The sequence below is a fragment of the Anomaloglossus baeobatrachus genome, chromosome 2 (genome assembly GCF_048569485.1).
Source record: "Anomaloglossus baeobatrachus isolate aAnoBae1 chromosome 2, aAnoBae1.hap1, whole genome shotgun sequence".
In the NCBI taxonomy this organism is placed as follows: domain Eukaryota; kingdom Metazoa; phylum Chordata; class Amphibia; order Anura; family Aromobatidae; genus Anomaloglossus; species Anomaloglossus baeobatrachus.
The window spans coordinates 674,230,842-674,247,950 of record NC_134354.1 but is presented as its reverse complement, the minus strand read 5'-3'; the positions used below and the strand labels follow the sequence as shown (position 1 = coordinate 674,247,950).

The following is a 17,109-nucleotide window of genomic DNA, read 5'->3' as shown; positions in this document are numbered from 1 at the left end:
TCCTATTCCGCTTTCCAGCATTTTTAAGAACAAGCCCGGGTGCCACACTGAGTCAAAGGCCTTTTTAAAGTCTACAAAGCAGGCGTATATCTTCCCATGCTTTGTATTGTGGACGTGGCTCTGAATGAGACTGTGCAGGGTGTAGATGTGGTCCGTGGTGCGGTGGTTTGGCACGAACCCTGCTTGGCTTTTGCTCAGGACATTGTGCTCGGTAAGGAAACTGATGATCCTTTTGTTTAGGATGCTGTTGAACAGTTTTCCCAAGTTACTGCTGACACATATGCCTCTGTAGTTGGCAGGGTCATACCTGTCCCCACTCTTGTGGATCGGTGTAATGAGTCCTTGGTTCCAGGTACGAGGGAAGTAGCCAGCACTCAGCACAATGTTGAACAGTTTAACCATTGCAGCTTGAATTTCTGGTGGGCTGTACTTCAACATCTCTGGGGGGATTCCATCCAGACCACTAGATTTTTTACACTTTATGGAAGTGATTTTCTCTGCAACTTCCTGTAATGTAATTGGTGTGTCCAGTGGGTTTTGGAAGTTTTTGATTTTCTCTTCCATTGCCTTTAGTTTTGATGTTATGTTTTCCTGCTCTTGGCTTAGTCCTTCTTTTGGGATGTCTTTGTAGAGGTCTCTGAAGTACTGGAGCCAGATGTTGCCATTTTGGATATGGGTATCAGTCTTTTTCTTGCTCTTTGTGTCCATGTGGCTCCATATTTCCCAGAAGGAGTTGTCTTGGAGGGCGTCTTGGAGTTGGCTAAGTTTGGTAGAGATGTAGCTCTGCTTCTTCCTCCTGAGGATGGTTTTGTACTGCTTTTGTATGGTGTCATAGGCTTCCCTCAGGTCTGGGTTGTTGGGGTCTCTGTGTTTATTGTTTGAGGCTGTTCTCAGGGTCTTTCGAACGGCTTTACACTCTTTGTCAAACCAACCATTGATCTGCTTTTCTTTTGGCCTCTTGTAGTTGACTTGTTTGAGGTCGGACAATTTGGCCATGGTGTGGAATATTTTGTTGAGGTCTTTTGCAGCTTGATTCACTCCTTCTGGGTTTGACTTGTACTTGTAGCTGTAGAAGTTGTGGAGCATCTCTTGTAATTCCGGTCTGTTGGGAGCCTCTTTATATTTTATTTCTGACGTCTTGGACCATTTATAGGATGGAGGTCGGTTGTAGAGGCTGCTCTGCTGTGGCTTTTGTGTGGATGGTTTCTCTGTAGATTTTATGTACAGGAGAAGTTGGCTGTGGTCTGACAGGTGCGTTTGTGGGGTGACTATGAAGGCGCTAATATTTGCCGGGTCCATATCTGTAATGGCGTAGTCTACTACACTCCTTCCTACATGGGAGTCTAGTGTATATCTTCCCAGTGAGTCTCCCTTTGTACGTCCATTAAGAATATGAAGACCTAAACTTTTACATAAGTTCAGGAGCTTTTTGCCACTTTTGTTGACTGTACTGTCATAGCTGTTTCTCTCTGAGTGTTCTGAGTCGTGACTGTCATTCTCTGCCCCAAATATGTAGATGTTTCCGTCTGTGGTCAGAAAGTCTTTTTCTCTCCCTGTTCTTGCATTGAGGTCTCCAAAGATGAGAACTTTGCCCAGGACCTGATAATGGGTGGCTTCTTCTTGTAAGATCTCAAAGCTGTCTGGATTGAAGTAGGGGGACTCTGGCGGTGGTATATAGGTGGTGCAGAGGTAGACATCGGACTGAGAGGTGAGGATGGAGCTGCTGATTCTGATCCATATGTGGCTGCCTCCTCTCTTCACTGGTGTGATGTACTGGTGGAGCTCTTCTTTATACCAGATCAATATTCCTCCTGAGCAGCGGCCCTGTTTGATGTTTTTATTTTTAAGGGCAGGGACAGAGATTTCTCTGTATCCGATTGGCACCAGAGATTCGTTTTCAGCTCTGGTCCATGTTTCCAGGAGGATCTGAATGTCTATATTCTTCAGTCTTTGAATAAAGTCGGGGTCATTTGTTTTACATCCAAAGGCCGAGGTGCTCAGGCCTTGGATGTTCCAGCTGCTGATTGTGAATGAGGTCATTTTTTTTTTCTATATATACCTCATGTGTATATACCTTGTAATGAGTGCGGCTGTGTAAGACACTCTGGATTTACGACTGGTTTATAGGTATGTTAGATCCAGTCACATTAGTTTCCTGCACAATGTGCTGAGCAGGGTTCTAATCTCTTCCATATCTCTGCCCTGCATGTCTCTGTGTGGGGTTGATGGTCCCCTCCATGGTGGTCTCCTCCTCTGATGGCCCGATGTTGGGTGAAGGGCTTTGTTTCTGGCCTCCTGTGATGAAATTGGGGTTTCCCGTCTTTTTATTGTTGGGGGTCTTTCCATGGGATTTTGGTTGTTGTTGAGTCCAGGCATGGGGTCTCTGTTTAGTATAATGTCCTTCAGCTCTTTGGCCAGTAGGCTGACCCCTTGTTTGTTTAGGTGCTTGTCGTCGTAGAGGTGTTGGTGTTTTATGGAGGGGTGTTGTGCCAGGATCACGTCGGGCACAGCCTTGATTCTTGTGGTCAGGTCCGTGTTGATGTTCTGGGTAGTTTGGCTGGATACATCATTTCTTGGGAGCAGAGATGATAGAATTATTTTGCTGTCTGGGAATTTTAGTTTTGCCGTCTTTGCTAGTTGGGTCAGTTGTCCTGCGATCTGCTGGTGTTGGGCTGGCAGATTGTTTGTTCCTGTGTGTATAAAAATATGATTTGGGCTTGTGAACCGTGGGTTATTGATGACTGCCATCACCTGCTCAATAGTTGCACAGTGGATTTTTTTGACCCTTTTTCCTGGAAATAGTCGCCATGTTTTCAGGTATTTCCCATTTGAGTCCATTATTAGGATGGTATCAAAACTTTGTGAGGTCACGGGTGGGGTACGTGGGTGAAGCTGGGGGTCTGTGCTGGAGATTTTGCTGGTGGCTAGTTCTCTTCTCTTTTCTGTTTCTCTGGCTTGTGGTTCACTTATGTTATTTTCAGGAGCATTCATATTGTTGGAGTTATTTGGTATCTCAGTGTCCTGGCCAGTGGAGGCCATTGTGTCTGTTCTGGTGTTAGTTACCATAGCTCCCTCCTGGCCAGTGGGGGCCATGTTGTCTTCACTCCTCTGTGTTTCTATGGCGTCCTCCTGTTTCAGGTGTCCCGGAGTCTTCAGCTCTGTTATCTCCAGTCTCAGTCGGGCATTTTCTTGCTGCAGTTCACACATTTTGCTTCTTATTTCCTGCAGATGCATATTCACTGCTGCATATTCACATCTCAGTGTGCTTATCTCATTCGTTACTTGGTCATTTGCATTTCTGTCACCAAGGTTTCTTTGAAGTTCTTCTTTAAATTGTACAAAGTCTCTTTCTAGTTGAGATAAACAGTCTCTGAGGGTCTCGGGTGAGGGGTGTGAAGTGTTGGGGGCTGCAGTTCTGTCTCTGGAGGTCTCTGTAGAGGTGATGGTGGCTGCTGGGGTTTGTTGTTCTTTGCAGTTTTGTGCCTGGAGTTTAATTTGAGAAAAGCTGTCTTCAAATTTCTGTAAGTTTTCCTCAGCCCCTTGTACCATGATTATGCCGTTATTGTACACGTTTATGGTCAGTGAGTTGGTCTCGTCTTCTTTTTGGTTTCTAATTCTGATCTGCTGGCCCTTAGTATTGCCGTTCTTGGATATATACTTATATTGATTGCACAGAGCGGTGTGCCAGGCTAAGGGCTGGTCTGTGAAAAATAAATAATTGGTTTTCCTTTTATCTTCCTCTTTAGAGGTAAAATCAGGAAAGAGGGTCTCTGGCTCTTCTCTAATCTTTGCATGTTTAATGGCTTTTTGTGCATGAATGCTTTTCTGCCCTTTAGAGTATGTGATTTCCAGGGTGGCTGACCTCCTGGTGTCCCGTGTCTGCAGCTCTGCTCTCTGCCCAGTTACTTGTTCTACATTTATATTTTCCATTTTTATAATAATCCTTATTTATCAGAGATGTAATTACAGCACTGTTTGTAGGTTGTGGTATGGATGGAGGATGGTCCTACCTTTGGATGTGCAGATCTCTGGGTGTCAGATGTCAGTTTGGAGTTTGGAGTCCTCCTGTTGTATGTGATCTGTCCTTCAACAGGTTTTTTCTTATGTCCTTTAAATCCTCTATTTCCTCTTTTTTCATAAAAATCTTTAGTCCAGCTCAGTCCAGCTCGCTTTCCTGTTCCACAGAGTCGAATTTTTCAAGGTTTTGTCTTACTGTTCGCTCATTACAAGGTATAAATGATGAAAAACTCAGGAGCTCATCTTCAATGCTGCTTACTCCTAGGAATGTATATATATATATATGTGTATATATGTATGTATATATATATATATATATATATATATATATATACTTGTATGCTATACATGTATGGTCGCACTGTTGAATTTTGGCTACTCCAGGAGAAGCCTTACAGTCCTCCCGGGCACTGTTCAATCATTACCGCCCCCGGACCTGCCAGTCAGGGGGAAGGGCGGGACAGTCGGGCTGACGCCGACAGTGAGGGCTGGAGCACACTTCGCTGTCCTCCGCCCCCCTCACTATTCACGCTACGGCACTGATCCCCGCAAGGTACTCAGTGTCCCCTTGGGGACGGTGCAGAGAGCACCTTCGCATCAGACTTGGCGACTACCGCGCCTGCTTGCCGGCCGCGGTCTGTAACTTTAGCTCCCGGCTTTTGCGGCCTAGCGCCTTAAACTCCCGCCCCTGGCCCTGCCAGTCAGGGGGAAGGGCGGGACGGTCAGTCGGAGGCTAGCAGTGACGGCTGGAGCACACTTGGCTGTCCTCCGCCTCCCTCACGTTTCACTCAGGGCACCAGATTCCCGCACTTTTGGGGTTACGCCCACGGCTCCCCCATCCACTGTACGCCGACAGCCATGTTTTCAGCAGCACATACTGCTTCAGGGTCGGTACACCAGGGGGCTTCTTCTCGATGCTGGGCCCCCTAGAGTGATGAACTGTATATGTGATGCACTGTATATATGGATATATAATGTTTGTATGCAGTTTCACAGTTCGGCGGTACATATGTATCCTCAGTGATCACTGTGAACATTGCTCGGGCCATGTGGCTCTCGCTCAGCCGGTGTCGGGGGCACTGTTGAGCTTCGCCGGTGTTCCCTGTCCAGGCGGCAGGGACAGAGTTACAGCTTGCTGAGAAACTCTCTGGGTCATTTTCACTATCCATGTCTCAGGCTATGGACAAATGGTCGGCTAAGAGACTAGGAGTTTGCAGTCCAGCCCGGCCCCTTACACAGGCCCCGGGCACTGCGAGATCGCCCCAGGCCTCTATCGGTCTGCGACGAAGCGTGTTCCTGGGGTGGCCTCTAGTTATTACGTGGTGAACTCCAGCACGAACCGCAGTCCCAGTCCGGCTAAGCAGCCTTGCTTGGAATCTTCCCCGACTTCTTCAAGGGTCTCAGCTTGAGGACCCTCTAGAGGATGGGGCGGAGGTCGCAACCCAGGACTCTGTCCGGACGTGGCTCTCAAGGCTTCACAGATACTGTCCAGAAGCACAGAACTCCTTATAACACACGTTGTCCCTTCTCCTCTGACGTTGTTCAGGTTTGGGCTCAGTGTCATAAAGTGCCCTCCAGTCTCTTGACCGGCGGCTAGATCTGTAGTAGCAGTGGCTGGCGGGCCCACGCTCAAGAATGCCACGGACAGACAGATAGAACTCCTAATGAGATCCATCTATGAAGCCATAGGCGCGTCTGTTGCCCCAGCCTTTGCAGGGGTGGCCACTCCAGGCTATTTCAGCTGCTCTGCTCAGATCAATGCGGTCATCCTGTGCTTCGCAATTAGCGTCTTTGACGTCTCAGGCGGTGGTATTTTCATCCTCCGCCGTGCACAAGGCGGTGAGCACTCCGAAGGCAGGAGGAGTTGCGATCCTCGTTCCCATTCAAGAACGTAGTCGCGGCTTTTTACTCCAGCTTGTTCGTGGTACCAGATAGGACGGATCACTCCGTCCTGTTCTGGACTTCACACTGCTCAACGGACAGAGAACCTGACGGTTCCGGATGGAATCTCTCCGCTTGCCATCACCTTTGTTGGCCCAAGGAGGCTTCCTAGCATCAATCGACATCAGGGATGTTTATCCCCACGTGCCGATTGTACCAGAATATCAGCGCTTCCTGCGCTTCGCCATAGGGAACGAACACTTTCAGTTCGTGGCACTAACTGCCGGCCTGGTGACAGCCCTACGGGCCTTCACCAAGGTCATGACAACGGTGGTAGCGGTCCTACTCTCTCAGGCAATCTGCTGGTCAAGGCCCCCTCTCGGGTGGCATGCCAACACAGCCTGAACATTGCCCTAGAGACTCTCCAGAGATTCGGGTGGTTCATCAATTTTTCCTAAAGTCAAAATTGACACCGGCCCAATCACTGACATATCTTGGCATGGAGTTTCATACTCTCTCAGCGATAGTGAAGCTTCCGCTGGACAAACAGCGTTCACTACAGACAGGGGTGCAATCATTCCTTCGAGCCCAGTCACACCCTTTGAGGCGCCTCATGCACTTCCTAGAGAAGTTGGTGGCAGCAATGGAGGCAGCTCCGTTTGCGCAGATTCATCTGCGCCCACTTTATTGGGACTTTCTCCGCAAATGGGACAGCAAATCGACGTCCCTCGACAAGAACGTTGCTCCTTCTCGGGCAGCCATGGCCTCCCTTCAGTGGTGGCTTCTTCCCACTCTTGTCGAAGGAAAAATCCTTCCTGCCCACATCCTGGGCTGTGGTCACGGCGGACGCGAGTCTGTCAGGGAGTCTTCCTCCGCCACAGGGCTCAGGGTACATGGACTCAGCAGAGTCCTCCCTCCAGATCAATGTTCTGGAAGTAAGGGCAGTGTTCTAGCCCTAAAAGCGTTCCAGCCATGGCTGTAAGGCAGGCAGATCCGAATTCAGTCGGACAACGCCACGGCGGTGGCATACATCAACCACCAAGGCGGCACAAGCAGTCGGCAAGCCTTCCAGCAAGTCCGGCGGATTCTGCTGTGGGTGGAAGCCACAGCCTCCACCATCTCCGCAGTTCACATCCCGGGCGTAGAAAACTGGGAAGCAGACTTTCTCAGTCGCCAGGGCATGGACGCAGGGGAATGGTCTCTTCGACCGGACGTGTTTCAAGAGATTTGTTGCCGCTGGGGGAAGCCGGACGTAGACCTATTGGCGTCCCGGCACAACAACAAGGTCCCGGCATTCTTGGCACGTTCTCAATCTCACGGTAGGCCAACCGTGGACACTACCAGACCGGCCAGCCTTGCTGTCTCAAGGGCTGTTTTTCCATCTGAATGCTGCGGCCCTCAACCTGCGTAGCCATTGAGTCCTGGATCCTAGCGTCTTCAGGGTTATCTCAAGAGGTCATTGCCACTATGAGACAAGCCAGGAAACCAACGTCCGCCAAGATCTACCACAGGACGTGGAAGATCTTCTTATCCTGGTGCTCTGATCAGAGTTTTACTCTCTGGCCATTCGCCTTGCCCACTTTCTGTCCTTCCTTCAATCCGGAATGGAAAAGGGGTTGTCTCTCGGTTCCCTCAAGGGACAAGTTTCGGCGCTTTCTGTGTTGTTTTCAAAAGCGTCTAGCCAAACTCCATCAGGTACGCACGTTCCTGCAGGGGGTTTGCCACATAGTCCCTCCTTACAAGCGTCGGCTAGAACCCTGGGATCGGAACAGGGTGATACCGGCTCTTCCGAAACCACCCTTCGAGCCAATCATTGATATTCTTTTCCACGACTTTCGCAGAAGGTGGTCTTCCTAGTGGCAGTCACGTCACTCCGCAGAGTGTCTGACATAGCAGCGCTGTCATGCAAAGCCCCCCTTCCTGGTGTTTCACCAGGACAAGGTGGTTCTGCGTCCGGTTCCGGAATTTCTCCCGAAGGTGGTATCCTCTGTTCATCTCAATCAGGATATCTTCTTACCTTCTTTTTGTTCTCATCCGGTTCACCAATGTGAAAAGGATTTGCACTTGTTAGGTCTGGTGAGAGCACTCAGACTCTACATTTCTCGTACGGCGCCCCTGCGCCGCTCGGATGCGCTCTTTGTCCTTGTCGCTGGCCAGCGTAAAGGGTCGCAAGCTCCCAAGTCAACTTGGCTCGGTGGATCAAGGAACCAATTCTTGAAGCCTACCGTTCTGCTGAGCTTCCGGTTCCTTCAAGGCTGAAGGCCCATTCTGCCAGAGCCGTGGGTGCGTCCTGGGCGTTACTGCACCAGGCTACGGCTCAGCAGGTGTGTCAGGTAACTACCTGGTTGAGTCTGCACGCCTTCACGGAGCACTATCTAGTGCATACCTACGCTCGGCAGATGCCAGCTTAGGTAGGCGAGTCCTTCAGGTGGCGGTTGTCCACCTGTAGGAAGGAGCCGTTTTACGGCTCTTTTACCGAGGTATTCTTTTACCCACCCAGGGACTGCTTTTGGACGTCCCAATTGTCTGGGTCTCCCAATGGAGCGACAAAGAAGAAGGGAATTTTGTTTACTTACCGTAAATTCCTTTTCTTCTAGCTCCAATTGGGAGACCCAGCACCCGCCCCTGTTCCCTTCGGGCTATTATTTCTTGTGTACACATGTTGTTCAGATTGAATTGTTCTTGGTCATGGTTTCAGTTCTCCGAACATCCTTCGGATTGAATTTACCTTAGACCAATTTATAAGTTTCCTCCTTCCTGCTTTTGCACCAAAACTGAGGAGCCCGTGATGCACGGGAGGGTGTATAGCAGAGGGGAGGGGTTTACACTTTTAAGTGTAATACTTTGTGTGGCCTCCGGAGGCAGTAGCTATACACCCAATTGTCTGGGTCTCCCAATTGGAGCTAGAAGAAAAGGAATTTACGGTAAGTAAACAAAATTCCCTTCATTTTAATTTAGTTAGCCATTAAAAGGTATCCCAACTACAAAATTATAATTTTGTTTCTCTCACTGAGAGCAATGAATTATTATATATAATGTTAACAGAGAAGCAGATCAACCATCCTTATCTTGTGATGTTAGACTAGTCCCACCAGTGAAAGCAGTATGTGGTGGCAGACCTGTCACTACAGCATAGTGATCCCCTTTTTGTATGTTGGGCAAGTCATACAGATACGATCTGTCAAACTAGGAAAATATTTCTGTGGAGAAGTTATGCCAAGTTTGTCAGAGCCAAGGCAACATTGTAGAATCCTTCAGCTTTCACTCGGCTACTGTACATGTTGATTCATGTCTTGTCCTTTACTAGTCTCGGGGTCTCCATCTTTGCAGGCAGAGGTCTTAGGTTCCCAAACATCTTGGCATGACAATCCATATGGTGGAACTTCTGTCATCCAGACCTTTTGATGACGTAAAACCGCATGACCTATGTCACACAGCTTTATAAATCGTGCACCATCAAGACACCTTTTTAAACTCTGCATGTTTCTGTTGCCCGTATCTGTAGAAGGTACACCGCATCGAGGCATAAATTGCACATGACACCGTTGACGTTTCAACAAATAATCCTTAAGGCTATGTGCGCACTAGAGAAGTGATTTTTCTCAAGAAAATTTCTTGAGAAAGTTCTGGGAGTTGAAGATTTCCGCACCTGCGGAGAAATCCGCGGGAAAAACGCATGCGGATTTGCCGCGGATTTACCGCAGGTTGGTCCCGGCGGTTTTGCAATAAATAATATAGATAATCGATAGATAGATAATGGATAGAGGGAAAGATGGATAGATGAATAGATAGATGAGAAAGACCTATATAATGTCCCACCTCCCTGCATTTTCTAAGCTGGCACCCTTTAGTGACTTTCATGTAGCACTAAAGGGTGCTTAGCCTTGTATTTAGCCATGAAATAAATAAATAATTTAAAAAAAAAACAACGTGAGGTCCCCCCCATCTTTTGGAGCCAGCTAGGGTAAAGCAGATGGCTGCAGCCTGCAAACCACAGCTGGCAGCTTCACCTTGGCTGGTAATCCAAAACAGAGGGCACCCCACGCTGTTATTTTACATTAAATAATTTAAAACAAAAAACGTGGGGTCCCCCCCAAATTGCATCACCAGCCGAGGTAAAGCGGACAGCTGTGGTCTGGTATTCTCAGACTAGGGAGGTCCACTGTTATTCGACACTCCCCAGCCTAAAAATAGCAGGCCGCAGCCGCCCCAGAAGTGGCGCATCCATTAGACGTGCCAATCCTGGCGCTTCGCCCCAACTCATCCCATTGCCCTGGTGCGTTGGCAAACGAGGTAATATATGGGGTTGATGCCAGATGTGTAATGTCACCTGGCATCAAGCCCTGGGGTTGGTGAGGTCAGGCGTCTATCAGATACCCGACATCACCAACCCAGTCAGTAAGAAATAAAACATAGACAACAAAAAAAGTTTTATTTGAAAAAACACTACCCAAAACATTCCCTCTTTCACCAATTTATTGAAAAGCACAATCAATTCCACGTCCGGCGTAATCCAATAAGGGGGGGTGGGTCCCACGGCGATCCATACCATAGTCGCTGTCCCAGTCAATGAAGAACAGAATGTTCCCCATTGGCTGGGAGAGCAATGCAGTGACCTGAGCTAACATCAATAGCCCAGGTCACTGCATGGGATGCCGAGCGCTGCTGCCAGGAGGATAGATGAGATCATTACCTGCTGTGATCATCTCCTGTACTGCTGACGTCAGCGGTGTCACTGCCTTGTATGCCCGCCGTGTTGTCAGAAGTATCACGAGAGCCCGTGACGTTACCGCTAGTGACAGTCTCGGGCCGCTCGAGAGACTGGCATAGACAGCAGTGACCGCGGTGACGTCAGGAGGCAGGTGATCGTCACAGCAGGTAATGATCTCACCTCCTGACAGCAGCGATCGTCATCCCCGCGGCTGCCAGCACTGCAGGGTGTCAGTGTCTGCCTGCGCTGCCGCGTGACAGGCTGCTGACACTGCGGGCAGACACTGACACCCTGCAGTGCAGTGTCAGTGTCTGCCTGTGTCAGTGTCTGCCTGCGCTGCAGCGTGACAAGCTGCCGATACTGCGGGCACACACTGACACTGCAGGGTGACAAGCTGCTGACACTGCGGGCAGACACTGACACCCTGCAGTGCAGTGTCAGTGTCTGCCTGTGTCAGTGTCTGCCTGCGCTGCAGCGTGACAAGCTGCTGACACTGCGGGCAGACACCGATACCCTGCAGTGCAGGCAGCCGCGAGGCTGGAGCAGGACACAGACTGCACGGGTACCTGGACGTCACACGGAAGTGCTTCTGTGCGGCGTCCAGGGAGTGTGACGTGTGTGTTTACTCTGCTCCGCTTCCTCTTCCTGGCATAATGACATCGCTTCCTGCAAAACCGCAGGCAGCGATGAGCATTACCGCAGGTAAATCGCGGCTATACCGAGGGTATACCGCACATCATTTGCTACCTGCGGTGTACCCCCGGAATTTCGCGATTACATTACAGTGAATGGAGTGAAATTCCGGGGGTATTCCGCAGGTACCTGCGGAAAATAATGGACATGCTCATTTTCTCAAGAAATTCTTCTCAAGGAAATTTCTTGAGAAAAATCCACAGTGTGTGCACAGCTATTTTTTTTTCACATAGGATTTGCTGGGAAATGTCTGCACAAAGATTGCAGACATTTCTCAAGAAATTTCCGCGGCAAATCCGCAGGTAAATCCGCGGGTAAAACGCACTAGTGCGCACAGGGCCTAAATGTTAATTTTTGTTGCATAAAAGAAATTCTCATATATCTTCACTCTCTTGGACAATGCAACCTTCAGCAGGTCTCTCCAAGGCATCTAACTGAAGTCTCCTATGAACATGCCTGGAAAACTTTGCAGCTCCCAGATAAATGAATACACAAAGCCAGGCAACCTCTGCGGACAGTATCTAGCAATCTGAACATCCCCTTTAAGATAAACTGCATTAGGATAAATAAGCTATCTGAAGCCTCCTTCACCCACACATTTTTTTATGAATTAGTGGAAAGGAATATGGTGTTACCGGCACCTTCGGCAGCGATGTTTCTACTTTGGGAAGAAAGGATCAGTCATGTTGGATTGCCTGATGACCTAAGGAAGGCTTCTCCACCTGAGGATGGTTTAGTCATGTATGGAAAGGGGTTTGTCCACTACTTGGCATCTGGAGGAAGTGTTAGAGAATGTTTTACCATCTGTATTTTTAGCCCTAGTAGAGGGGCACCAGAAATCCCCAGTGTAAGTTGTATGTGACCCTTGCCCTGCAGGGAGGTTTGTATGGTGCCAGCCATCCTGGAATGTAGGTACAGTTTGTGATGTTTATGTGCTTGTAATCCAGATGTAATAGAGCTGTTCTGTAGAATAATACCTGCTTTAAAGAACTATACAAGACCTTTTGTTGTTTGAACAACTTTCCAGATTGTAGATTCCAGTCTCCTAAACCTACAGATTTAGTGTAGAAGGTCAAGCTTGTAGTTTTCTACTTTGTGCCTCAGTATAGTTTCATTTAATTACCAGTTATGGACTTTGGTAATTGTATGTGTCAGTGTGACATCAGTGTTTATTGCTGTTCTAGTTTGGTGCCATAATTATAATGCAGCTTAAACCTATCAGACGTGTATCTTATGTATAGTAGAAAACATCCATCTAAGGTTTTTGACCGGCAAGTCTTTCTCACAAGACACCACCAAGTTTAAAGTGCACCAATCACCAGGATTTTCCTATATAACCTAAAGCCAGTGCTATACTGGCACTATCAGGATGATTCTATACATACCTTTAGTTGTCAGGATGTATAGGTTTTGAAACACAAGCAAGTAAAGTTTGTAAAATGAACAGCTTTTTGATTGGCAGCAGGTGCCGATCAGCTAATAGCTGGGGTGGATATTCATTATTCCCGCCCCCCCCCCACCTCCCCCGCCTGTGCGTCCTCCCAATATCTATTATTTATGCTAATTCCATTATAGAAGGTTGTGGCTAAAAGGACCTGTGCTGACGTCATACCCATATGACCAGAAGGGGCGAGGCCTCAGCCAACAGAAAATGTTGCTTCCTGGTATCAGCTCTGTTGGCTGAGGCGCTGTCCCTTCTGGTCACATGGGTATGACATCAGCACAGGTCCTTTTTTGCCACCATGATATAGCCACAACCATTAGTAAAACGCTGCTATAATGGAATTGGCATACATAATAATGGGAGGACGCACAGGCAGGGGGGCGGGAATCACTATAGAAACACACCCCAGCTATCGGCTGCTGCAGCTGCTGTCACTCAAAAAACAGTTCATTTTACAAACTTGCCTGTATTTCAAAACCTATACATCCGAGCTGACCACTAAAGGTATGTATAGGAATCAGCCTGATAGTGCCAGTATAGCCCTGCCTTTAGGTTATGTAGGAAAATCCTGGATTGGTGCGCTTTAAGGGACTTGTTGCCTCTCCTGACGCGTCTTGTTTTTGTAACTACTTTTATTCCTTATTATGTAGTAATTCTGGAGTAGAGATGAGCAATTAAGATGTGATCTACCCCGGTGTGACATACAGTCCAGTTCTTTGTCGCGCAGCAGAGCAGTTTTGACTTATGTGCCGGCAATCCTGTGTTGCTTCTTATTAGGCTCCATGATCTCATAAGGAGCACAGGACGCCGTCCGGGCTGGGGCAGTTTTGATTTGTGTCTGGCATCCTGGGCACTTTAGATTCTTATTAGGCCCCACAACATCATGACCTAGTAAAGCTAGGGTCACACGTAGCGACGCAGGAGCAATCATGACTGACAACCTACCCTATCAGGATCGCTGCTGCGTCGTTATATGGTTGCTGATAAGCTGTCAAACAGACAGATCTCACCAGTGACCAGCCAGCAGCGACGCGTGGAAGTGATGCTGCGCTTGTTAACTAAGGTAAATATCGGGTAACCAAGCAAAATGCTTCGCTGGTTACCCGATATTTACCTTGGTTACCAGCGCACACCGCTTAGCGCTGGCTCCCTGCACTCCTAGCCAGAGTACACATCGGGTTAATAAGCAAACCTTTGCTTATTTACCTGATGTGCACTCTGGCTACACGTGCAGGGAGCCGGCACTGGCAGGCTGAGAGCGGCGGACGCTGGTAACCAAGGTAAATATCGGGTAACTAGTGAAGCACTTCGCTTGGTTACCCGATGTTTACGTTGGTTACAGGGAGCAGGGAGACTGCTTCTGGCAGCCTGCGGTAAGCAGGCTGCCAGAAGCCGGCTCCCTGCTCGCTTCAGTTCGTCGCTCTCTCGCTGTCACACACAGCGATGTGTGCTTCACAGCGGGAGAGCAACGTCCAAAAAATGAAGCAGGACATTCAGCAACGACCGGCGACCTCACAGCAGGGGCCAGCTCGTTGCTGGATGTCACACACAGCGACGGGACGTTGCTGCTACGTCACAGAAAATGGTGACTTAGCAGCGACGTCGTTGTCGCCGTCGCTGTGTGTGACACCACCTTAAGTGTCAGAAGCACCCGACAAGGGTAGTTTTCTGATCTCTGTATGGATAACTAGATTACTGAGCATTATGGGTCCAAGTGGGTGTGTCTCTACAATGTCAGCATTGTCCTCACCGATTGGACAGCATCAGACTGTGCCAGGACACACCTACAAACTGATAACGCCCAGGTGTCGGTTTACTAATACATATTTTCTTGAAGGAGCAATACAACACCAAAAATATGCTCCACTATTATCTTCTAAAACGGACATGTCCGTAAAGCTGAGAGTACTGATCTCAATGAAGTGGCCAGGCTTGTCTTCTAATAGTGGTGACTGGCATGAATTGCTACAGATGGGACGTGTAACAGCACCAGACAGTAGCTGTACTTTGATACTTTTATATTAACATGTAATTATAATGGTAAATGTGATGTTGGTGCCTTTCTGATTGACTGGCATTAAAATGTCTACTTTGTCTTTTTTGTTACAGCTTATTATGGAAGAGGTTACCAAGAAAACAGACAATACAGACACTGTACAGACAATTTCTTTCCCTGCTTCAGCTTTTCAGGCATCACATCTCGCTCAACAAGTAAGGAAACCTCTTATTGCATCTCTTAAGTGGTCGCTGTCATGTTAACAAACTGAATAAATTTATAGTAGAAGAGAGTATAAACTAATATGTTATCAGAGAAATCTGTTTCTTTCTACACTTATGAGCCACTTCTTTTCATCCCCACGACCTGAACTTAGAATTCAATTAAAAACTGCTAAAATCAGCCTTAATCAAAATAATGCCAGCTCACTGATGGATCAGATTACAGCTGCCTATTGAAATCTATTGGCAGTGATTAGCCTGAGAGAAGGGTACTGACAAAGGGGCATAGACTCTTGCAAAGTTGTGCTACTCCTAGTAGATGATTTCTCTCACCCGAGAGCTGGATTCACAACTACACTGCTCAGTACAGCTTTATAATATCCTCCATTTCTGAATGAGTGAGGCAGGAGAGCCGGAATCCCTCTCTCTATCTGTACTATGCATGGGACTCTTCATAGCAGACAGTCTCCATCCAATAAATCAGAGCAGTCTGAAAATTACAGATCAAAATGCAGGACAAAGTCAAATAATGGCCCAAAATAGAGAGATTCTTCATGTACACATACAGGACATCTTATCCTGAAAAGTCCCCAGAAAAGGTGCGCTCTATTGTTTTGGGAGTACGATTTTTGGCACTGTTGTGCGCATAAATGTTGTATGGCTGCTGTACTTACAACATTGGAGGGTATGAGATGACCACCATAATTTCTATATCATCAATTTTTTTTTTTTTCCCCACTACAAAATGTCATTATGAATGGTTCTACAAAGGAAGTTAATAGTCCTCACTATGCTTTGAGTGCTGGATTTCACCTCTGTGATGTTGTTAGATGAACTCTTATCTAATAAGTCTCTATTTTCTTTTTCAGATGGCACTACGAGGTACAACTACCCCTCTGACTGTCGTACTGCCAGGGGAGCAGCACATCCAAGTACAAGGTGTTATCCAGACAGCTCAGTCGTCCGTCATACACTCTCCTCAAGTTGCTGCATCACAGGTAAATTTGGCCGACCGGACTCTTTCCTGCCGTACCTTCTCTACCTTGTTTGCTTTGACAGTTAGGCCGGAAACTAATGCGATCCTCGTATGACACTCTGCTCACGCTGGCAGCACAGCAGGAGCCGAATGTTATGCGAGTGTCCCTGCGACTGAGGTCCGATCATGCGATCGGACCTCAGCTGCGGGGTCAGGCTGGCACTGAGGAGTGGAGGGAGGGGTTTATCTCTCTCTCTCTTCTGTAGCAGGCTATTGCCATTCTCACACTACACTTGCATTACACCGGTGTACTGCAAGTGCAGTGCAATCTTTCTCTCACCCCATAGACTTGAATGGGTGCGAGAGACAGAGTCTTGCATTACAGTCTCAGCATGCTGCGATTGTTTTCTCGGTCCGATTGGGGCAGAGAAAATAATCGCTGATGGGTGCTGACACATAGGTTAACATTGGTCCAAGTGGAATGCGATGTTTTATCACACTCCACTCAGTCCGATTTTCATGCAGTGTGTCTTAGGCCTTACTGATTTGATTTGTATAACGTTGTATACGTGTCGCTACAAAACTATATTAAAGTACTTTTTATTTTTTTTTTAAAAAAAAAAAGGCATCATCGCTCTCAGACAGTGAGGATTCTCAGGACTCATCAGACAGCATTGATTCCCCCAGAAAGGCGCGGGGTATTTTAGCTCGTCGACCTTCCTATAGGTAAGTGAAAGTAGCAGGGTAAGAAATGTCTCCTGTCCTGATGCAACATTATCCTTCATTTTTTGTGAAACAATGGTGTCACACATTGAGGTGGATATGGAAAACACAAAGAAAACTACGACACCAATATAATTTTGCGTTTTCTTTTTTTTTTTAAAGTCAAAAACTCCACAGTTGACATACTAAAAATACACCAGTGGGAAAGAGTAAAATTAAATTGCAACAAATTTTGCAACTTTTTAAAAAGTCGCAATTGATGAATTTTGCGAAAACATCTGGATTTGCTAAAATGCACCCAGAAAGCATAATACCCCAAACGGGCAATATAGCATAAAATAGACTGTAAAAATGGTGCAAAAAGAATGAATTAAGTGCAAAAAAAGGCACAAAAAACAAAGGCAAATTACAAAGGCAATGATGAATTTGGGCCCATGACTTCTTGAT

General features: G+C 47.5%; 1 protein-coding gene across 1 annotated transcript in view; it reads left to right on the top strand.

Annotated features, from left to right (window-relative positions):
• ATF1 (activating transcription factor 1) overlaps positions 1–17,109 on the top strand; it is a 57,791-nt gene that overhangs the window by 28,547 nt on the left and 12,135 nt on the right. The window contains exons 2-4 of the mRNA XM_075337141.1: positions 14,856–14,957; positions 15,833–15,961; positions 16,565–16,665. Of these exons, the coding sequence (XP_075193256.1) occupies positions 14,862–14,957; positions 15,833–15,961; positions 16,565–16,665 (326 nt within the window). The 5' untranslated portion in view covers positions 14,856–14,861. The remainder of the gene's footprint in view (positions 1–14,855; positions 14,958–15,832; positions 15,962–16,564; positions 16,666–17,109) is intronic.